Source organism: Typopeltis vanoorti, chromosome 8, assembly GCF_054136105.1.
Source record: "Typopeltis vanoorti isolate ZY-2024b chromosome 8, IOZ_Tvanoo_1.0, whole genome shotgun sequence".
In the NCBI taxonomy this organism is placed as follows: Eukaryota; Metazoa; Arthropoda; class Arachnida; order Uropygi; family Thelyphonidae; genus Typopeltis; species Typopeltis vanoorti.
The window spans coordinates 63193064-63215409 of record NC_143556.1 but is presented as its reverse complement, the minus strand read 5'-3'; the positions used below and the strand labels follow the sequence as shown (position 1 = coordinate 63215409).

Genomic DNA, 22346 nt, shown 5'->3' with positions numbered 1-22346 from the left:
ACTAAAAGTTTTGGCAGATGCGAGCATAAGCAACCTTATGGGCAACTCGTGGTAAAGTTAGAGTAAGATCCAGATCACTATCCTTAGTATTTTTCATAATGTAAAGCACATCTCCTATAGGTGTGATAAATAAGCCTTTGGCTTTCTATTTTAGTAATACATGATGGTTTATTTATTTTCAGTTACAATCTAGAAATTATTGAACAAAGAAAAAAAAAAATAACTAAACCATACTATACTGACATCGGAGGTCGTGGTATCTCTCAGATACAATTTACTGTCAAATATCACAAACCTTTACATAACATGTGTTAAACCAAACTGACAGCAAAAAACTGCGGAATATCACTCGTAACATATGAATGTACAGCTACTCATGACCTCCAAGCTGTACACTGAATTGTATAAGAATATTTATATTAAATATTTTGCATGCATCTGTCAGATCAGCTGCGAGCTCTTCAGGGTTAAAGGCGCATTAATCAAAACTCTTGCCGCATATATCAAGGGATTGCCGCAATTAATTTCGGCGTGTTAATCAAATCCCACATTAAGCAAAGGATACCTGTATTTCTTTAGTACGATTAGAGACAACTGATATAAAAACGGCACTAACTAATGAGTCACATGTCCCCCACCCCACATTAACCATTCTGTTTAGACTTAAGCAAAACCATATGTTTCACTGGCAAACACAGTATCTAACTAAAATATATTGTTTTTAGTTAGATGTGTGTCCCACTAACTCAAACACAAAGCTGCAATAAAATTCGTAAACGTGTTAAAACTAAGATATATAGAGTGAATGTTGTATGACAGTTTCAGATAATATGGAATTTGGATGAACGGAATTAGCGTTTCAGCTCAAAAATGTCGGCTTAATTTTGTGTTTTGGTAACGCAATCTTTTGTTAATACCACATCTTCATAGCTGTTCTATCTCTATTGGCCTACCATTGGTGTCTATTTTACGTTCTGCTTTCACTTCTCAGACATTCGTGAAGGGTGTTCATTACGTATCTGAAATCTTGAAATCTTGTAAATTACTTGTAATTTTTACTTGGAATAATAGGAAAGAAGATGACAATGCACACAAGGAAACCGTACTCGATGCTGGAAGTAGCTATAACGAAGAGGAGATTCTTGGTAAGTCATCCACATTTTCAGTTTTTTTTCTGAAAACTTTCTAGAAAAGATAAAAGAAGAATTTGATAGGCGATTTAAAGATTTTAAGGAGCAAGAAGAAGTTTTTTCGCTTTTTACAGATCCTTTTTCCTTTAATTTCGAAAAAGCACCTATTTGTATTCAAATGGAATTTATTGATTTCCAAAATGATTCCTTTCTAAAAGCGAAATACCAAGAAGTTGGTGTACCAAAAATATAGTTATTTAGGTCAAAAATATCCGAAAATAAAAAAAAGTTTGCAGCAAATATTCTATGTTATTTTGGAAGCACCTATTTATGTGAACAATTATTCTCATGTATAAAAGGTAACAAAACAGCCCACAGATCAAGATTAACCGACGTCAACCTTTCTACCATAATGAAGGTTGTATGCTCACAATCTTTGAGTCCTAATTTTGGCAGGCTGGTTAATAATAAACGTTGTCAAGTGTCGGGAAAAAAATAAAATACTGAAATTAAATCACTATAATTATATTATGCAAATATGTGTGTGTGTGTGTGTGTATATATATATATATATATATATATATATATATATATATATATATATATATATTAACCCAAAAATATTATTTTTCCCCAAAATATTTTCAGTAACATTTAAAAAATTCCCCAAAATATAGACTCCCCCCCCCCTCAAAAAAATATAGAAGTATTTTATTTCAACACAAACACAAAATATTTCAAACTGACAGGAGGCTCTGTAAATTTTTGTGATGGTTATTAATGAGAGTTTATACTTTTTTTAGAATGTATAAATATATAAATATTTGATTTATTCAAATAAAATTTAATTTTGGTTTAATTTGGATTAAATGCTATCTATTGTAAATATTAATATAATAAAAATATTCTTTATATTATTTTTTTTTGAGTTGTCATAATCATTATACTATTATTTTATGTCTTGTAATGACTTAGAATAAATAAAATTTTTGTTATTAATTTTCCAATTTATTTATACTCATTCTTTCACTTCCTTTCGATTCTAATTAGTGCAGGTTTTTTTAGTCGAAATTTTTTTGTGGCCCACTTGAGATACACTTTTATAGCAAATGGCTTGCAGTCCAATTGAGTTTGAGACTCCTGATTTAATGTATCGACTTACGTCCTCTCTGATGGAACGGAACCTGGACATAAGTCGAGGGGTGACTGTATTTGGTTTTATCCTTTATCCAAGTGTAAGCAAACAAAGTTTGCACCTGAAGTGTTTTCAGGACTGGGGCAACTCTTATATAGAGGTTAATGATTTCATATCACTTACCTTAGTATCCCATAATGGAAAGCACATATCCTTGAGGACATGTATAATGCTATGCATTATGGGAAGGGTCACTACCCAGACTGGTTTCGACCTTTATTGAGGTCTCATCAGTTGGAGCCAGACCCAGATGTGATACTAAGGTTGAAGTAATGCAGATGTCATATTTTCATATACAAATAGCCAAAAAGGTTATACATTATTATTAAAATACTCTGGATTAGAGATAGTTGTTGGAAGTTTTTCCACTTGGTTATACGATAAATTAAAGGGTTATACTCTGCAAATTGCATTCCTTCAGTTATTTTCATATCCCATATTCCAGAGACCATACACTGACTTCCTGAATCTTTCCTGAACCCCCTCTCCAAGATATCTTCATACACTTTAAAACCAGGCAACCAGATCTGCATATATAGTCCACATGGGGCCCTTATACAAGGGAACCATAACTTCTTTGCTTCTCTGCATATCAAGGTTATCCTCATCATTACCATTATCCATTATAATGCTCTCACAGTTTTAGCAATGTGACCCCTAAACTTCAAGTCTCCACTACCACTTCCAGATCTCTCCCACACTCCTCTAAGGCCACAATCTGCTGTGCTTCCCATAGTTCTTCAAAACTTTTCATCATCCACAAACAGCTTCATGTCAACAGTTAAGTTTGTCGTAATATCATTAACATACAAGTTAAACAATAATGGTCCCAAAACAGCCCCTCTGACTGTTATATCTTAAGATACCATTCACTTATATACAACCTGCAGATACCTGTCAGCCCATCACCTATCCATATTAATCTTATGTAATCCTGTTCCATTCCAGTTTAGTTGCTAGCTTGTCATGTAGCAATCCCTTTTGAAAAATCCAAATATACCACTGTAGTGCATCTTCCTTATCTAGTGAATTTATTGCTTTGTTATAGTACATAAGCATTTTGCTAAACCATGACTTTTCCTTAACAAATCCCTGTAGACCACCATACATAATACTACTATTATCACCTCATTTTTGATTCCTAGCCCTCTCCAATACTTATACGACCCCCCAAACATGCAGACCAGCCTATAATTTATGGCCTCAGTCTTTTGAGAAGTAGAACAGTTATACCCTCTTTCCACTCCTTTAGAAATGTTTATCATGAGTCTTGCTCTGTTGCAAGACTCATGTTAAACATTTATGCTAAGAATGCTGTTATCTTTCTGAAGCATTCCTTCAAGACACGTGGTGATACATTGTCATGTCCTACTGCCTTATTGACATAAATTTTACTTAATTTCTCATATACCTCTTGCTCACTCACTACCAGTCCCACCTCCACTAGACCCTCAAACACTCAAGCTCCTTATGGTGTTGCATTTACGAGAATGAAATACCCTGATAAACTGTTTATTTATTACCTCAACTATATCCTTTGCAGTGCAGCAGTTATTAATTTACATTGATCATTCTTTCTTTCTTCTGCTTGCCTCACAGAAGTCTTCATATGGCTGGCCACCATCCAGGTGATCACCTCATGATTATTCTCACCATTGTAGGGGAAAGGGAAATGTGACATCCCATTCACAATCACATCCTCATTGATATGATCAGATCTAAGACTCTCAATCCTTATGTGTCCTCTGTTACATACTGCCTAAGATTGTTGTCCCTCAAGAACTCAAATTCATTCTCCTTTGTCCCTAATGCTATCTCTTCATTCCAATTTTTTAACATAATTAAAATTACTCATAATACCCTTCACTCTTCTTTTGCTCACTAAGCCAGTGTTTGTCTATACATTTCTTTATCTCCACCTTCACATTCTCTAGCCTATAGCAACATCCAAATAAATATCTTATCCTATCAACTTCCACCTTACACTATACCTGCTTCAGAACCACAGCCAATATTTCTCCCTTATCCCCTTACTTGCTATTTCCTCATGAAAAATATCATACCCTATTTTCAGGTGAATTAACTCAGTCAATGTAACAGTTTCACCTCCCTTATTTCCGGTCCTCATGGCTTTTGTAAATAAGCATAAAAATTAATTTCTTGGTTTATAACCAGTCCTGTCTGTGACTTTCCACACATGCTGCTGTCTGCTTACCTTCATAACTCTTGACTCCATATATCTTCCCCAGAGTCTACTGCCCCTATGCATCCCAGGCCATTCCATTCCTGTGATCACCATTGCCATACATGAATTCGTTACTGCATTCAGAATTCACTCCTTACACTGTGTCTCATCACTAACCACTCTATCTCCTCAATTTGCATTCATATTCTCACATTTCCATCTCTCACACTAAACTGCTCCTCATTCACAAACACTTCACTCTGATATGTTTTACTCTCTTGCTTGTTTTCACATCACCTCTAACTTCCTCTGATCTTTTGTTCACATCTTTCTAGTCAGTTTCTCTAGTTGATTTATCAAATCCATTTAGATGCAGTTGACCTCTTTTATGTCATTCTATTTGACTCTCGAATGTTCCACAAATCAACAAACTGCACCTGTTTTCTCCTCACGCAACACCTCCAGCATGTCATTCATGATTTTTGCCCAACACACCAATGACCTTTCCTACCACACTGTTGTCTTTCACGCTTCCCAATGATTTCCTGATAGCCATCCTCACATTCTCCCTATACTCAACTAAATCACGACTAATGCCCTCACATTTTTGCTTCTTATATCCAGAACATCAATCATCCTGTTCAACCCGAAAAACAAATCTTGTGAACTCTTCAGTTATTTTCCCATCTCTTTTTCTCCACTATTTTTCATTTTATTCTTTTGTACTCTTTTATTTGTATCCAACAAACATCTAATCTCATTCTTCAAATGCCTCATCTCATTCTTTTAACTCTTGCATTCCTCACACTTTTGCTCTGTCAGTCATGCTGTCTTCTGCTCCCACACTCACCCTCACCTTTTATCTTTCAGTCTCTTCCATATTCACAATCATATTCTCTTTGCTCATTCTTTTGGCTAATACCATTCTTAGTCATACACTCCTTGCTTCCTTCAACCTTTCATCTAATATGCATTCCTCATTTTTGACTCTCATTTAACACCTCACAGTCCATCAAAAAATGACACTTTCTGCAGATCCGTACCCTCTCATTTCTCCTGTTTGATCTCTCAACAAACACATCTTCCTTTACACATAAATACCACACTCCACACATTGACAACAAATGAAAAATATGTTTAAAATTTATTGATGCTTAGATTTTGATGTTTTCAAATTTTTGAAATTGCTCATATTATCTGCTATTTAGTAGCAGACAGTATGAATAAATAAATATAAGTGGGATGTTTTATTTTTTTAGTGGAAAAGGCTGCAGAGGATTATAGCCATAAATTAGAACAGATATTTCCTTCAGGAAATTGGCCAAGGTTTGATTTGCTACTTCTAGGAGTTGGACCTGATGGACATACTTGTTCTCTTTTTCCTGACCATCCAGTGTTGAAGGTGAGCTTACTCAATCATTCATAAAGGAATAATAATAGCTAGAGAGAGATTTTGAATATTATCTAACTATAATAAAATTAAATATTAGAATATTTACATTATGAGGTTAATTTCAAAAGTTTTGAAACTTTACTCTTGTTCTTAAAGCAACAAGTTGTGTGTGAAATATCTTAATGAGGCTACTTGTTTAGAGGCAAATGACTTTACATTAATTACCTTAGAATCCCATATTACAAAGCATACATCTTTTCAGTTGAATAATGCTATGCATTATAGGAGGAGACACTATCCAGACTGGTTTTGATCTTTTCTTTAAAACTTCTTCTTGTAAAAAAAATAAATAAATAAAAATTTCAGTGTCAACAGTCGAAGCTTAAGTTAATGACATGGATTATAAAGAAAGAAATAAAAGTGATAATAGTCAATGGAATACATGCCTCAACTCTGACAACAAGATATGGTAAGACATTTCTGCAAAAGATTTTTGTGCCTGAAAATTTGCAGCAAATGAGCTCGCATGTTTGCAGCTGAAGTCTCATTTTGCACAACAGTACAGGTTTTCAGAATGGAGATTTTTGATCTAATCTCTATTCTACCTATCACTGTTGCCCATCGTTTGTGTAAGTTACATATTCCTGTCAGCAAACTTGTTTGCTGGTAGGTTTGATAAGTTGAATCACTTCAGCAGAAACCTTGTCAGTGATAGTGAAGTATTTCCTACAAAGTGTTGTTTCAACTTAAGGAACAGATCAAAATCTGGGGGACTCATATTAGGACTGTACAGGAAGTATAGACTTTTCCATAAGGTCAAATATTTCACATAAAACTTGCACCGTCATGCAGAATGAGAGTTTCAGCTACAAACATGCGAGATCTTTTGATGCAAATTTTCAGGCACAAAATGTTTTACCCTATTTTGTTGTCATAGTTGAAGTATTCCATCGACTGCTATCACTTTTACTTCTATCTTCATTAGCCATGTCATCATTAACTTAAGCTTTGACTGTTCACACTGACATTTTTTTACAAGAAGAGGTTGGATGTTTTCACTTTAAGGATTGACTTTACTGTTCTAGTACCAAATCTCATATCTCTGTTTTGTCTGTGGCAATAATTCTTTTCAAAAGCTGTTTGCCTTCAATCTCGTAATGATGCAGCAGTTTTTGTGTGGTGTACTTGAGAACTTCTCTGTCAGCTGGTGTAGGACCCATTTGGCAGCACCTTTTCTCTTCTTTAAAATTTGTCAGAATTCTGAAAACAGATGTGGTTGATATATTTGCTTCATTTGTAATTTCACCACATGTTTTATACCATCCTCCAGCAGGCTTTTAACAATAACCACTGATGTGCCTTCTATAACTTTCAGTGGTCTACTACTTCTTGGATTGTCTTTAATGACTATCTAATCTTCAGAGAAGCAGGATGCCTCTATGATACTGTGTTGCATTCCATTGCAACATCTCCACAAATTTCATGGAAAGTATTTTGAATCTGCTGGTTTTTTTCCCATATAAGGTTTCAATATTGGTATATTCTTGAGTCTCGATTCTTTCTCTATTTTGAAGTCTAATTTGCATAAAAAGAACATCAGAACACAGGAAATGAACACCCTGCATTTTTTTACTTAAGTTGGCTTACAAACTGATGTGAAAGTTGAAACTATTATTATTGCATGGAAACTTCCATGGAGTCCAAAGATTCATTGTGGGAGACCCATACTATCCATACAATATCTATCATACCTCTCTTTGAATGTATTGACCGACCAACAGAAACTATTACGTCATTCCATTGGCCACATATACATATTGTGCAGAGCTCTTAAAATGACTCATGTATTTAACACTAATTATTTCACTTTTTCCATGTTGTTCTCTTCGTACTCTTCACTGACTACAGTAAATCATATCTGACAACATTTCTTAGTAATTTGAGTAATAAATAAGTAATTATTATAAGTGACTTAAATTATGTGAATATTGATTGGGTAGCAGGGAAAATTCATGTAAAGACGGAGAATTTATTGGTGTTGGATGACAACGTTCTCAAGCAGCATGTGAAAGAAGCAACTCGAGTACAAAGAGTGTTAGATTTGATCTTAACATCAGAGGGTGTCTCATTTATGGATGTGACTGTTTTGCCACCACTTGGTGATAGTGATCATACCATACTGATCTGGGAAGTAGCTAAATATATAGATGTTCCAATTAGAACAGGTCATCATGAAGATACTTCATATGCAACCTTGTTTGCTTACACTTGGATAAAGGATAAAACTGAGAATATAATTTCTTGGCATGTTTAATTTACAGGACAGGTTATATGTGGACTATAAATCTGGAAATTATGACAAATTCAGGAGAATACTATTTTTAGTTCCATGGTATCAGTTAAATTAAAAATGCCAAGAAATTATATTCTTGCTTAATCCTGTATCCAAGTGTAAGCAAACAAAGTTTGTGTGTGAAATATCTTAATGAGGCTACTTGTTTAGAGGCAAATGACTTTACATTAATTACCTTAGAATCCCATAATACAAAGCATACATCTTTTCAGTTGAATAATGCTATGCATTATAGGAGGAGACACTATCCAGACTGGTTTTGATCTTTTCTTTAAAACTTCTTGTAAAAAAAAAAAAATAAATAAACATTTCGGTGTCAACAGTCGAAGCTTAAGTTAATGACATGGATTATGAAGGAAGAAATAAAAGTGTTAATAGCCAATGGAATACATGCCTCAACTCTGACAACAAGATATGGGAGGAGACACTATCCAGACTGGTTTTGATCTTTATTGAAGAACCAAATAAACTCTTAGTGATCCACAAGATCACTCTAAATGTCACCGTGTGATCTGAAGGATCACTACTAAACTTATCACTCAAGTAATGGCTCACTCCATGATAGGCAAAAATCCACCACTGACAGAAACACTCTACTCCTCAGGAAGCAAGCAAGCCCAAAGATGAACATTATTAAATTATTAAATGCCATCAGTGAGAGCCAGACCCAGAAGAGAGATACCAGGGCTGAAGTAATATAGAAATCATATATTTCCATGTATAAGTGATGAAAATGTAACACTTTATTATTAAAATACTCTGGATTAGAGCTAGCTGTAGAAAGTTTTTTCGCTGGGTTATAAATTAAATTTAAAATGCCAAGAGATTATATCCTTGTTTAATCCTTTGTCCATGTGTAAGCAAGCAAAGTTTGTATGTAAAATATCTTCATGACTACTTGTATATAAAGTAATCCATAGCACACATCATTTCGGGTGAGTATAATGCTGTGATTATACACATCCGAAACTCCTAGAATAAAGGCATGATATTAAAATGTTTGAAAATGCTAAATGTCAGAGAATTAAATTCATCTTTAAATCATAGAGAAAAGACAAGTTAGTCACAAGACTAGTAAGAGAAGGTTAGAAAAATTTTGTGGACATATGACAGAAGAAATACAGAAGTCTGCAGTGTTAGGCCACATTGGAAAATTGTATAAGATGACTAAGTATGCTCCAAAAGAAGGAAGGGGAGGGGGGGAATGTAATAAGAGATAAAAATGGTGTACAGGCATACCACACTTTAGGTTCCAGACCACATATAGTGAATCACAGGATTTTTTTTTTTCCCACTGTGTAAATGATATAAAAAAAAAAGCATTTATTACTTTTTTTCTCCCACTCTTTTTTTTTTTTTTTTTCCCCACCTTAATCAAAATAATAACCATTTTAAACTTTAATATTCAGTGATCGGCTTGTTTTTAATGGTCAAGAAGCAGTTTTACTTCTCATATGGTGTTTAAAATATTGCGTATATTGAAAATGTATGTATTACTTACAGTTGTGTACAAATGTTAAATCAACTTAAAGGTTTATTTTATGATAATGGAGTACATTGCACAGTAATATAAATTAAAGATGCCAAGAAATTATCTTATTGGTTTTTATCCTTTATTCAATGTAAGCAAACAAATTTTAAGCAAAAAAACTTTCAATATCTATCTCTAATCCAGAGTATTTTAGTAATAAGGTGTGACACCTTTTGACTTCTTGTATATGGAAATATAACTTCTGCATTACTTCAACCTTGGTATCACTTCTGGATCTGGCTCCCAGTGATAAGACCTCAATAAAGGTCAAAACCAGTCTGGGTAGTGGCCCTTCCCATAATGCATTGCATTATACATATCCAGATGAAGACATCTGTCTTGATGAAGACAACTGTCTTCAGATTGAAGACAGTTGTCTTCAATCTGAAGACAGTTGTCTTCAGATTGAAGACAACTGTCTTTGTTTGTTTGTGTGTGTGTGAGTGAGTGAGAGGGAGGGAGGGAGGAGACGATACCTGCAGAGTCCTCTTCTAGTGAAATAAAATACTGATATTATTTTACTACTAACAGTTACGTTTTCATCTGAATTACAATAAGAAATTCATGATGAAAATATTAAATTACTTTTGTATTTCATTATTAGCATTATTAGTTTTTTATTAATTTAATAGCAGTTATAATTTTTCATAATGATTCCAATCAATCTTAGTATCATCTATTTTTTTAGGAAGATGTGAAGTGGGTGGCACCTGTCAGATTTTCTCCTAAACCACCTCCATGTCGTATCACTCTTACCTTGCCAGTTTTAAACAATGCTCATTGTGTTGTATTTGCTACCACTGGAGCAAGCAAAGCTGAAGTCATTAAAGTAAGTTTATAAGACTTCTTAGCCTTCATCTTCAAAGGAAACTTTTTATTAACTTCATATGTAACTTTTTTACAAAAACATTTTGTGTGCCATTTTTGGTTATGTCTGAGAGAGAGAAAAAAAATGTAGAGATCTGATGTTATATATACTGTTTTAAGAGGACATATATAGTAGACATATTAAGTAACAGTTAGCACATTTTAAAAAAATATATATGGAATTGATGAACTCTATGAATCTATTTCTATAAAGAAAAGATCAGTTGACAACATTGAAAACTGGTACGAGTCACATAGCATGTGTTTATGTACTTATATCTTGGTCACAGTTGAGTAAAGAGGAGAACACACTATTAAAGTACAAAAGAAACAATCATTAATATTTTATAATTCAAATACAGGGTTGCATAGATATTTATTTTTAAAAAATGAATAATTTTTAAATGAATTGTGATTATTTCCTAAAAGTTTGAGATAGGCATGCACTCAATGATTGAGATTCAGATGGTGTCATAGAGTTTCACAAGTTCAAAGAACAGATGATCAGAATTAAAAGTATTTGGGTATAGAAATCAATGGCATATATATATATCAATGGCATGGGAACCAAGGCCAGACTTATCAGATTCCAGGAATTTAATACAGGGTGATCCAGAAGTTATGCACATTAAAGTTGAAGCTGAGCTGTGTCGAAGTGTTTCAATTCTAATTATTTGTTTAGCCTATAGATGGCAACCTAGGACTATTGGCCACTATCTTGTAATCTATCTGCCTCGTGTTGGTTATTGGGTGTGGATCCGTTGCATAGTTTTGTTTATGATGAAAGCGGAATAATACTTTCCCAGGTGCAATGAATTGTTATTTTGGAATGTTATTTTGCCTGTCATTCTTATGCAAATGTTGTGGAGGAGTTTTTTCAAAAGTATTTTGACTCTGTTGTTCCTCAAAATTCAACAATTATGAGATTAATCAAATGCTTTGAGCTAACTGGATCAGTTGTAGACAAACAGCAGCATGGAAGTCCTTCCATTTTGACCAAGTCTAAAACAACAGCAGTACATGGCAATATTGCAATGTAATGTTAAGCTTCAATGAGTCTTAGAAAACTCTTTGCACTGATAGGTGTGTCATATGGCAGAACTTGGAGAGCCACCAAAAAATTAAAGCTTCACTCTTAATGTGTTCACTCAGTTCAGGAATTGAAACCACTGAATAAGGAAAAATGTGTTTTGTGGTTTCAATCATTTGTTGAAGAAAATGGAGTTCACAAGCTGGACGTTGTTTTCTTCAGTGACAAACCATGGTTCCTAAGTGAATACATCAATAGCCAAAATAACAGAATTTGATCATCGGAAAATCCTCATGGTTTTCATGAAATGACCTCTAACAATCGGAGTGTGGCATACAGTATCACGACGTTGCATTGTTAGACCCATTTTCTTTGAGACAGTATTGAGCAGTACCAAGACATCATCATCATCACCCAGTTCATGGCTCCTTGAGATTGAAGAACATGATTGCTGTTTTCAGCAGGATGGTGTCACTTGCCATACATCAAATGAAACAATGCAATTTTTGTGAGTTTTTTGGTGACAGACTGATTTCTAAAATAATTTGGTCCCCAAGGTCACCAGATTTCTTCTTATGTGGTTACCTGAAAGGTAAGGCATATAAAAATGGCAAAGGTTGGTCGATTGGTAGAGCCTCTGCTACTAATGGCTCAGTTAAGTAAGTTTGAGCGCAGTTAGTAGTTGGAAGGGGAGGCCAATCGTTCGATGCTGTTGGCACACTCTCCCTCGATGAGTCTTTGGACTCCCTGGAGGTGTCAAATAATAATAATAATAAAAAAATCCTCACACAATTGATGAACTGAAGATGAACATCACTGAAGCTATCAGAGCAGTCATTAATTCCATGCTTTTGAGAGGTGTCTTTAATTTAGTAAAAAGATTAGATGTCTGCATTCAAGAACAAGGTGGCCATTTTGAACATTATTATTATCTGAGACCTTCAGGGAGTCAAGGACTCATCAAGGGAGGCTGTAAATCACCTAAACCAGCTATCATACCTTCCCTTAAATTCATTCGCACTAGATGCACTCACTACCCCCTAAGGGCAAATTATTCCACTCACTCACTGCTCTCTGGAAGAAAAACATAGCTCTTACCTCTTTCTTGACTGTAAATTTAACTTCCGTGGATGCCCCCATGTTCTCTTCCCACCTTCCATATAATGAAAAATTTCATCAGTTGATATCCTATAACACCCATTCAAAAGTTTATAGACCTCTATCATATCACTCCTCTATCATTTGCTTTAGTAACGTTATCTATTTTTGCCTTTGTTAAGATACAGTTATAAGCTTTGTTTGTAGCAATTTAGTTCTATAAAGTTTGTCACTAATATTGAAAAATTCAAGTTTATTTTATGATGTGTGCACAACTTTTGGATCATCTTTTTTAATTCATAACATTAACACATACTGCTTATCGGAGATTTTCTTTTGTATTCTTTTTTTACATGTACTTTAAACATTATATTATTATATAATCTCTGCAAGGTCCTCTGATTATTGCTGAAGATATTGTTTAACCATGCAACTGATCTTTATGTGCATACACGTCAAGGTTGCCATGGATGTGAATGCATGTTAAAATTGTAATACCATTGATACTAAATTAAAATATCATGGATACAAAGCAGATGTTTCTAGTACCAATTCTTATAGTGCATTCGCTATCTGAAAATTCAGAAATTATTATTTCAGTTAGGAAAATAATGACCATCTTTGTTATCTTAGACTACCTACTAAGGAAGTGCTTTTTAGAATTTTCTGTTATTGTTTAATTGCTGTTCCACTTTTGTACTGAATATGCCTGTGAAACATGGGCAAAAATTTTACAAATAAACATAATTTTCCATTTGGTTTTAAATATGTTTATATTTATTCTGAGTCATCAGTGACTGTAACACCACTGTGTGGAACTGTAGTGGAGGAATAAAGAAACAGAACAAGACTAGACTATGTTTCAAGGCTACTCACGCTGCAACCACTGTGAACAAGTAGGCATTAATTTTGGAATGTCTTTCACTATACATGTCTGGGATTCATTTCCTGCCCTATTTAGATCACCAATAAGAGTCAGTTTTTCATTTTTCTTTTATCAGTTGCTCTCTAATGATTCAGAGGATGATTCCTCTACTTGTAACTCAACTTTTATAAAAGATTATAGTCACAATCAAATTGCATTTTCCATTTCCTTATTTTGAAATTTGACCACCTCACTTTAAAATTAACTACATTCAAGAAGTTTATTACAGGCTGATATTACATATATCATCAAATGCTATAGCTAATTCTTTATTTCCCTGATCACTATTTCCTTAACGGGTTATTCAAGGAGAATTTCAAGAGTACAGAAATATTTTATCTGTTGTAGCTCCATCACTGGGAGGTTCCCCTCTGACACCTGTCTATGATGGTAATTGACCCTTCTCATTCTTCTTTTTTACCAATATTCTTCATTCTACTTCTCCTGAGTCTTTTTTGCTATCTTATTTTCTGGACTATCATCACCGGTATTCAACACCTTGCTGCTGTGTTTGCTTGGCAAACACAGCAGCTGGAAAGTGTGGATCCTAGTAATCCTGCACTAGTTTGGTCTCTGCTTCAGCATGACAGGTGGCCCTGGATGGACTAGCAACGTTGCAGTAAGTCTCTTACCCCATCATAGTCAGGAATGGGCCGAAGGCTTGCTGTAGTGTCAGTATTGCATCTTGGGTAACCGTGACATTCCACTTTCAAGTGTAATCCTTGTTTGCAGGTGAGTGGACATCCATATGCGGCTCCATGGTGTGTGTGGGAAACTAAACAAAAAAATCCCTTCAGCATGAATTCTTCATCCTCCAAATTTCATGGAGCCCTTACAAGATCTACCAAGTACTGGTACCATTGATAACAAAAGTTAGAAACAAAAGATATGATACCAGTATAAATGTGCTGTTTCTCATTCTCTGTGCAACAGGTAAAAAGCCAAGAGAGAAAATGTCACTCTTTATTTAAAAGGGTTTAGAAGGACTGGCAGGTTCTCCCAGGAACCATAAGGATATCACCTAAAGCTATGTTCTAATGATATTCTTGTGGGACCATCATGTCAATAACATTCAGAAAAACTTCTCAGAGCAGCATCAATGGGCAGAATACAAATTACAGTAATTTGTATTCAAATTACTGTAATTTGAATACAAAAAACACTAAAACTTTTCTAGAAGAGCAATATCAGAGATCTCCTTGATGTTCCAAATAAGGATATATGTCTAGAGCTTAAAGATCAAGGAATGATAGGTATGAGGTGCATCCTGATACGTAGGGATGGTCACATGGTTCCAACTAGGAACATCATCCTTACTTTTGTTATACCTTAATCTCCAATATCTGTAAAAGCAGGGTATCTAACTGTTAGCCTGTACATCTCTAATTCAGTGAGATGCTTTAAATATCAGATTTATGGGCCCAAACTGCCTGTTGTGGTTCTGCCACCTGTGACCAATGTGGTGATAAAGAATATGATAATCGGTCTTGCTCTGCAAAGAAAACTAAATGTGTCAACTGTCACGGAGATCATCTAGCATATTTCTGTGCATATCAGCAATAGAAGGATGAAAAAGAAATATGAAAGATATAAATAGAACAAAATATATCTGGATGCAAAGAGGAAGCTAGTCACCACCACACCTGTCCTGAAATCCTCTTATGCTGAGACGGTCATTAAGAAAATGTCAACAGCAAATGAAATTCATGTATCCATTACATCATCTGATAATTTCACCATCCCGAACTTTATAATCGTTAGTGAAGCACATCATTCAACCTGTGATCTCACTCCTGAAACAATTCCAAAAATGATCCCATTCAATGAAATCCCACTTGTCAAGAAAATTTTGGCAAAGATATTGCTCATGGGCAAATAGCTAACCTAGTGAGCATTCATACTCCTTTCCAAACATGTCCAGCTTAATACTGCTTTGAAAGCAGTAGCAATAAGCCACCAGACACCTCCACACACACACACACACACACACACACACACACACACACACACACACACACACACACACACACACAAAAATGGATACTTTTATATCCATCGAAAGTAAACTAAACTAACCAAATGATCCTGACACATCAGATGATGTATTAAACATCTTCCCAGAAGAAGATGAGTTGACACTGGCTATGACAGCATCATACTTCCCTAAATCATCAAATAAATATAAGCCTGACAGAGGTAAGTTACCAGCATCTTGGAAATCAGACAAGTCTACAAAGCCCAAACAATAAGAAAATTGTTACAGTGAAACTGTCATGGGTTTCACCAAAATATTGATGATAACAACATTCTGCTGCAGAAACGCAAGCCCTTCTGTTTCTGTCTGCAGGAAACTTATCTAAAACCCAGTGAAGATTCCACCTTAAGGAATTTCGCTGTTGTTCATAAAGATAGAACTGGAGATAGTCCTGCTGATTATGGAGTAGCTATCCTAGTGGGCAATCATACCCCTTTCCAACATGTCCAGCTTAATATTGCTCCAGAAGCAGTAGCAATTCGCCTATCATGAGAATTTCTTATTACAGTATGTTTGATTTATTTACCACCAGGTTGTGGGTTAAATGAAATTGAACTTGATGATTTTATATTGAACTACTTGAGCTCGTACTTCTCATGGGTGATGTTGATGGACAAAACACACTGTGGAAGCGGTATCAATATGAATTGATGAGATCATATCATTGAGAAGATCTGCTCTCCAGCAGAAGGCTACAAGTTCAAATCCTGCCACATGGATGTTTGTCTTTAGGTGAAAGATGGAAATTTATTTCACATTGTGAGACCACCACCCTGCTTATTGGATGCCATTCAAGGCCTCCAATAAGCAGGGTGGTGAAATACTTGAAAATGTATTTCAAGGAAAAAAAATACTTGAAAATGTTCTGTTTTGTTTCTAGAGGGGTTTCTGGATTATGTAAAAATTAAAGAGAGAAAAAAAAAAGAACTTTGCCTGACTTCAAGATTTTTTTCTTTTAAATTTGAAGTCAGACAATCTCTCCCAGTACTTCAGATTTGAAAGTTGACAAGTATGCTGCTGTATGAAAATACAGTACATGTTCACTTCATGTTTCAAATTTTGTCAAAAAATAATCTTGAAACCAAAACTGAACTAAATAGGTATTATTTTAATGGCTAATATAGCCTACTTCAATTTAGGAGTGCCCCTTTTTTTTACAATGTCATTGGCTCTTTACCCAAATCTTAGGGCATTACTGAAGTTTTATAAAACTAATATGTGAAGAATAATATAGGAGGAAAATTTGGACATACCTTTTTCGATGTTGTTTTCTGTCGCCTTATCCTGGCAATGTGCATTCATCTGCTGTTAAGCTGTTAAAGGAGGGGGGGGTAAAGTAATGTGGGGGAATTATTTGAAAAAAATCTGTTTTTTTTCTCAGGTCTGCATATATTAGTTTTATAACACTTCAGTAATGCCCTAAGAGTTGGGTAAAGAGCCAATGACATTATAAAAAAGGGGGCACTCCTAAATGAAAGTAGGTTATTTTAGAGGAGTAACATGGGAATTTTCCCAGAAATAATACCTATTAGAACTCATCATCATGCATATCAAGGATTTAGGCCTAGTGTGGCCTGTTCCGGCCTTAGAAGTCATCGTTGAATCTTTTAAGAGGATGTCCTGGTTTTCTTTTTCCTAATGGCTTGTACTTTTTTTGGTAATCTTTCTATTTTCATTCTTTGAACATGTTCCATCCATTTATGTTTATATTTTTTAATTTTTTCTATTACCGATTCTTGGTTTAATTCTTTCATAACTTTTTCGTTTCTTTTGTGATCAAATAGAGTATACCTTGCAGTTTTTCTCATGAACTTCATTTCTGCTGTTATTAATCTTTGTTTGTCTTTTTGTTTTATTGTCCAGATTTCACTTCCATACAATAAGACTGGCAGGGCTAATGTATTGTATACTTTTAGTCTAGTTTGTTTTTGAACTAGGTTTCGTTTAAATATAGAGTTAATTACACCTGTTACCTATTAGAACTAAATAGGTATATTTCAGAAAATACTACAAATTCAAAATTTCATTAAATTCCATCTAGTAATAGCAATTAATAGCCATGTTAGAAATGTTTCTAAATTTTTTTCCCACAAACAGGGAAAAAAAAAATTAGATGGCTTGACAAAATTTTTAAGTATTCCAAATACTCAGTTACAATAAATTCCATCTAGCTCAAACTGGGAAATCATGCATACAAATAAAAATCTAATGGGTTCTGCATTTTGCAAAATGTGCTTTAATTTTCTGTGAAAGGTTGTAAATTTATAATATATTAGTAGGCAGGATTATATAATTTGAAAACCTTACTTTAGAGACCAAACAAGACAACTGATTTAAGTCCACTTTAGACCTCACATAAGCAGTGTACAGTCTCATGCAGGTTGAAAATTCATCTTCTGCCCAAAGACATTCACAGATATCCATGAAATAGTGGGATTGAAATCCACAACCTGTTTGCAGAGTAGAAATGTTGTCCAATCAGGCTACAAAAAACTTATTTAATAGCACTAGGCTGCCCAAAGAAAGACTATTCTAAGTTTGATTTTAGTTGTCTACCAGAGGAATTTTTTTTTTAAGCCTTTCTTCAACCATTTCCCAAGTTAGTCGATCTTTGGTACAGGCAAGTAGTGTTTTTCTCCTGGAATCTAGGGTTTTAAACTCAAGAAAATTACCATAGACCATAAATTATGATGGTCTATGGTCAGCTATATGTGATGAGCTTCCTACTCCCATTGGGAAATAAAAGGTGTTAGTGTATTCACTTCAATTCACTTTTTTTTTTCACTGTCTCTTTTATTCTTTTAATATTCTAATCCTATTTATGGAAAAAGTTTTCTTTAAAGTTAGGATTTTTTATTCATGATGATCATAATTTTATGATTTTTTTTTTATTTTGAATAAAATATCATAGTTTAAATACTGCTCAAAAATGTCAGTAGAACAATTTTGCTTGTTTACTTTAAATTAAGTTTTCCAGATATTATAACAAGTTTAAAAATGTTTTATTTTTAACATTACAGATTACTTTTTTTTTGGAAAGTCAAGTTCCGTCCTAGGAAGCAAAACATACATTTGCTGGCCTGGTTGGCTGAGTGGAGGGCATTGCTGCTCTCCAGCTAAGCTGTGGGTTCATAAACTATTGTGGCATGGATAGTACGAAGTCTTGTCAGCTACCTAGTGTGACACCACTATCATGCTTATTGGAAGCCTGAAGAGATTTTTTTGTCTATTATTATTATTACCGAAGACCCCATGGAGTCAAAGACTCATGAAGGAGATCCTTTTATCATACACACAGCTCATCATACCGTGCTTTAAACACACTCAAATTCTCTGCATGCAAAAAAAAACTGCTTCTCACTGCCCTGCTCACACCCTCTTTATACAGTTTTCAGGGATGACCTCTGGTTCTCCCCTGATCTCCCACTGTTTTCTGTAGAACCTCTCCAACATTGATCCTATAACAACCCCTTACTAACTTGTAGGTCTCTATCATATCTCCCCTCTTCCTCCTATCCACCAGACTCTGTAAATTGCATCTTCTCCATCTTTGTTTTCATATTGACATTCCAGAGGTCTGAAACTACCTTAGTCAGTCGCCTCTGGACACTTTCCAACATCTCTTCATCCTTCTGAAAACCACGTGACCAAATTTGGGCACAGTAGTCCATGTGTGGCCTAATCAAAGCCTTATACAATGGAACAAGAATCTCCCTACTTCTACAAGTCAGTGACCTCTGCATCATTTCCAGAAGTCTTTGTGTTGTCTTCACAATTTTGGCAATGTGTCCCCTAAATTTCAGATCCTTATCCACTATCACCCCAAGATCTTTTCTTTCCTCCACCTCCGACAGTATATCCTCACCAAGCATAAATTCTGCATCCCATCTTTGTTTCCCAAATTTTAAAACCTTACATTTTGCAACATTGAACTCGTATCCCCATTCCTGTGCCCAATCACTCAATTTATTCAAGTCTTCTTTGTAAGGCCACAACATCTCTACTCTTCATGGTTCGTCCCAACTTTGCATCATCTGCAAACAACTGAATATCTCCATCCACCTTTGCCAATATCAACAGTAATGGCCCTAAAACAGACCCCTGAGGCACACCACCAGTGACCTTCCTTTTCTGGGATATTTCTCTCCCATACACAACTTACTGATACCTATCAGATAACCAGTCTCCTATCCAATGTACCAATCTAATATCCAACCCCATCTGCTCTAGTTTGACTATCATCTTATCATGCAGTAATCTATCAAAAGCCTTTGCAAAATCTACGTATATTACTGTGTATCCCTCTCTTCTGTCCAAGGAAGTAGTCACCTTATTGTAATAAGTAATAGATTACTAAAACATATCCTCCCTTTTAGCAAATCCATGCTGTCCATCAAAGATAAAACCATTGTTGCCAATCCAATTCTGGATCCTAATTCTCATAAGCTTCTCCAAACAACTTATACCACAACACCTTTATCCCACCTATGCCCCTAAATTTTTGATAGGTTTGTGGGAATTCTGACCTTTCATTTGCATAAAAAAAATAATGTATATAATACTGAACACGAAGTAATATTAAAGGAAATAATATCATTTTCACTCTGCTAAGCTGAATTGATTAAAAAAAAAAGACTAGAATTAAAACTTTGAATAATTAAAATGTGATATACATAGGTACATAGATACCAGTTCAAAGCAAAGTGAGTCTTACACACTCCCCCCCCCCCCCGTGTGTGTGTGTGCATGTATACACCTGAATTAATATCCTTACAGTTGATTAGACCATCCTGCTTGTTTAAAGTATTTATAATAATGCAAGATGGTCTAATCAACTGCTTATAAATATATTAAGTACATTGATCTCCCAATTATTCAGTGTTGAAATAATTAAAACCTCAGTAAACTGTTCGTTGAATAAGTTATGATAATAATTGAGAGACCAATGCATTAAATAGATAATTAAAGCATGCAAAACTTGTTTTTTTTTTCTCCAGAATATTCTGCAGTCTAATGTGGCTAATGATTTGCCTGCATCCATGGTCCGTCCAAAAGATGGAGAGTTATATTGGATTTTAGACAAGGAAGCAGGAAGACATCTTCATGAATAAAGCATCTAATATTTCATTTATTAAGTTTTCAAATTTAAAAAAAAAATGAAAATGTAAGCTTTATGTTTAACAATATATATATATATATATGTTTCTTCATTATTTTAATATGATCAAAATATTCATTATAAAATATCCAAGTGATTTTATAAAGCTTAATATAAACTTAATATATTTTATAATTATGTAATGTATAAAATATTTTATACGTTATATTAAGATATTTGTTGATGTGATATCCTACTGTGATTCATGTAAAGAATTTTATTTTTCAAAAAAACATAAATCAATAAAAATAAGCAAAAAGTGATAAGGCATTCTGATAATTTAGCATTACAAGAAAACTAATAAAATCATCACCTGAATATCTGCCCTCGTACGACTCTCATTTGCAGTATTTTGGTTTTTAACATTCAATGATATACAGTCTTTCAGATTACTCTTCAGTGCTCTACTTTTAAAAGTTCAAATAAGCATTTATATAACTGTAATGTGTTATTATGATTATGATCCACGCTGTGCATATAAGCTTATAAGCAGCGAATACAAGAAATAACATCACATTAAGCAATAGATGCTATGTTCCTTTCTCTGGGTTTGTTACATTTAAAATATTTAATATGCTTTTTAAATGCTAATAATTCTTTTAACTATGCAAATTATTATTTGAACTTCTAACCTTTTCTTTTTTTCGTGTGTTTCTGATACAAAATTTTCATTTTGCATAACAATTTCATTATCTTGTTTGAGAGAAAATAGCATGAAAAATAATCAAAAATCATTGCTTGTTATCAAAAATGAACAACCTCTAGTAGTATGTATTGTGTCACAGAAATGGTCCCACATACAAAACCTACTCCTTTTTATTTAAAAAATAAATAATAAAAAAAAAAATGTATATTCTAAATAAAATTATATATCTAATATTATTGTATATACTGTAATTAGCTTTAGGCACAATTTTTAGTGAAGATGGCAAATTAAATTTGGAAATAGACAGCCGAATTAGCAAAGCTCGATATGATAAGCAGTCAACTGAATAAATTTACATGGAATAAGAGAGAGATGAGAGATTAGTCAAAACGCTAAACTAGCTGTATACAAGACAGTGTTCAAACCAGCTTTAATTTATGAATCTGAGAGCTGGGTTAGAAATAAAACTCTTGATCAAAGACTGGAGACCACAGATATGGGAGTTCTGAGATGGCATCAATTGCAGTATCATATTAAAAAAAATGAGGATATTAGGAAAGAACTTGACATTATTAGCAAAGCCAATCTCAGGTAATATGGCCACTTAAAAAGAATGGGAGGGGAAAGATTGGCTAAACAAGGTTCTTTGTCAGGAAAAAGACCCAGAGGAAGACCAAGATGTAGGATTGATACAGTAAAAAGTGCCTTAGAAGACAGAAATATGAGATCTGATAATGTTGTGTTGACAGATAACAGGCTAATCTGGAGGAAAAATTGTTGATAGGAACTTGGTAATGATG

At 34.2% G+C, this 22346-nt stretch overlaps 1 protein-coding gene across 1 annotated transcript in view; it reads left to right on the top strand.

The window, feature by feature from the left end:
• Positions 1-21218, top strand: part of Pgls (6-phosphogluconolactonase) — a 55520-nt gene extending 34302 nt beyond the window's left edge. Inside the window, exons 3-5 of the mRNA XM_090396715.1 lie at positions 5770-5912; positions 10476-10616; positions 20740-21218. Of these exons, the coding sequence (XP_090252841.1) occupies positions 5770-5912; positions 10476-10616; positions 20740-20853 (398 nt within the window). The 3' untranslated portion in view covers positions 20854-21218. The remainder of the gene's footprint in view (positions 1-5769; positions 5913-10475; positions 10617-20739) is intronic.
• The last annotated feature ends 1128 nt before the right edge of the window (positions 21219-22346 follow it).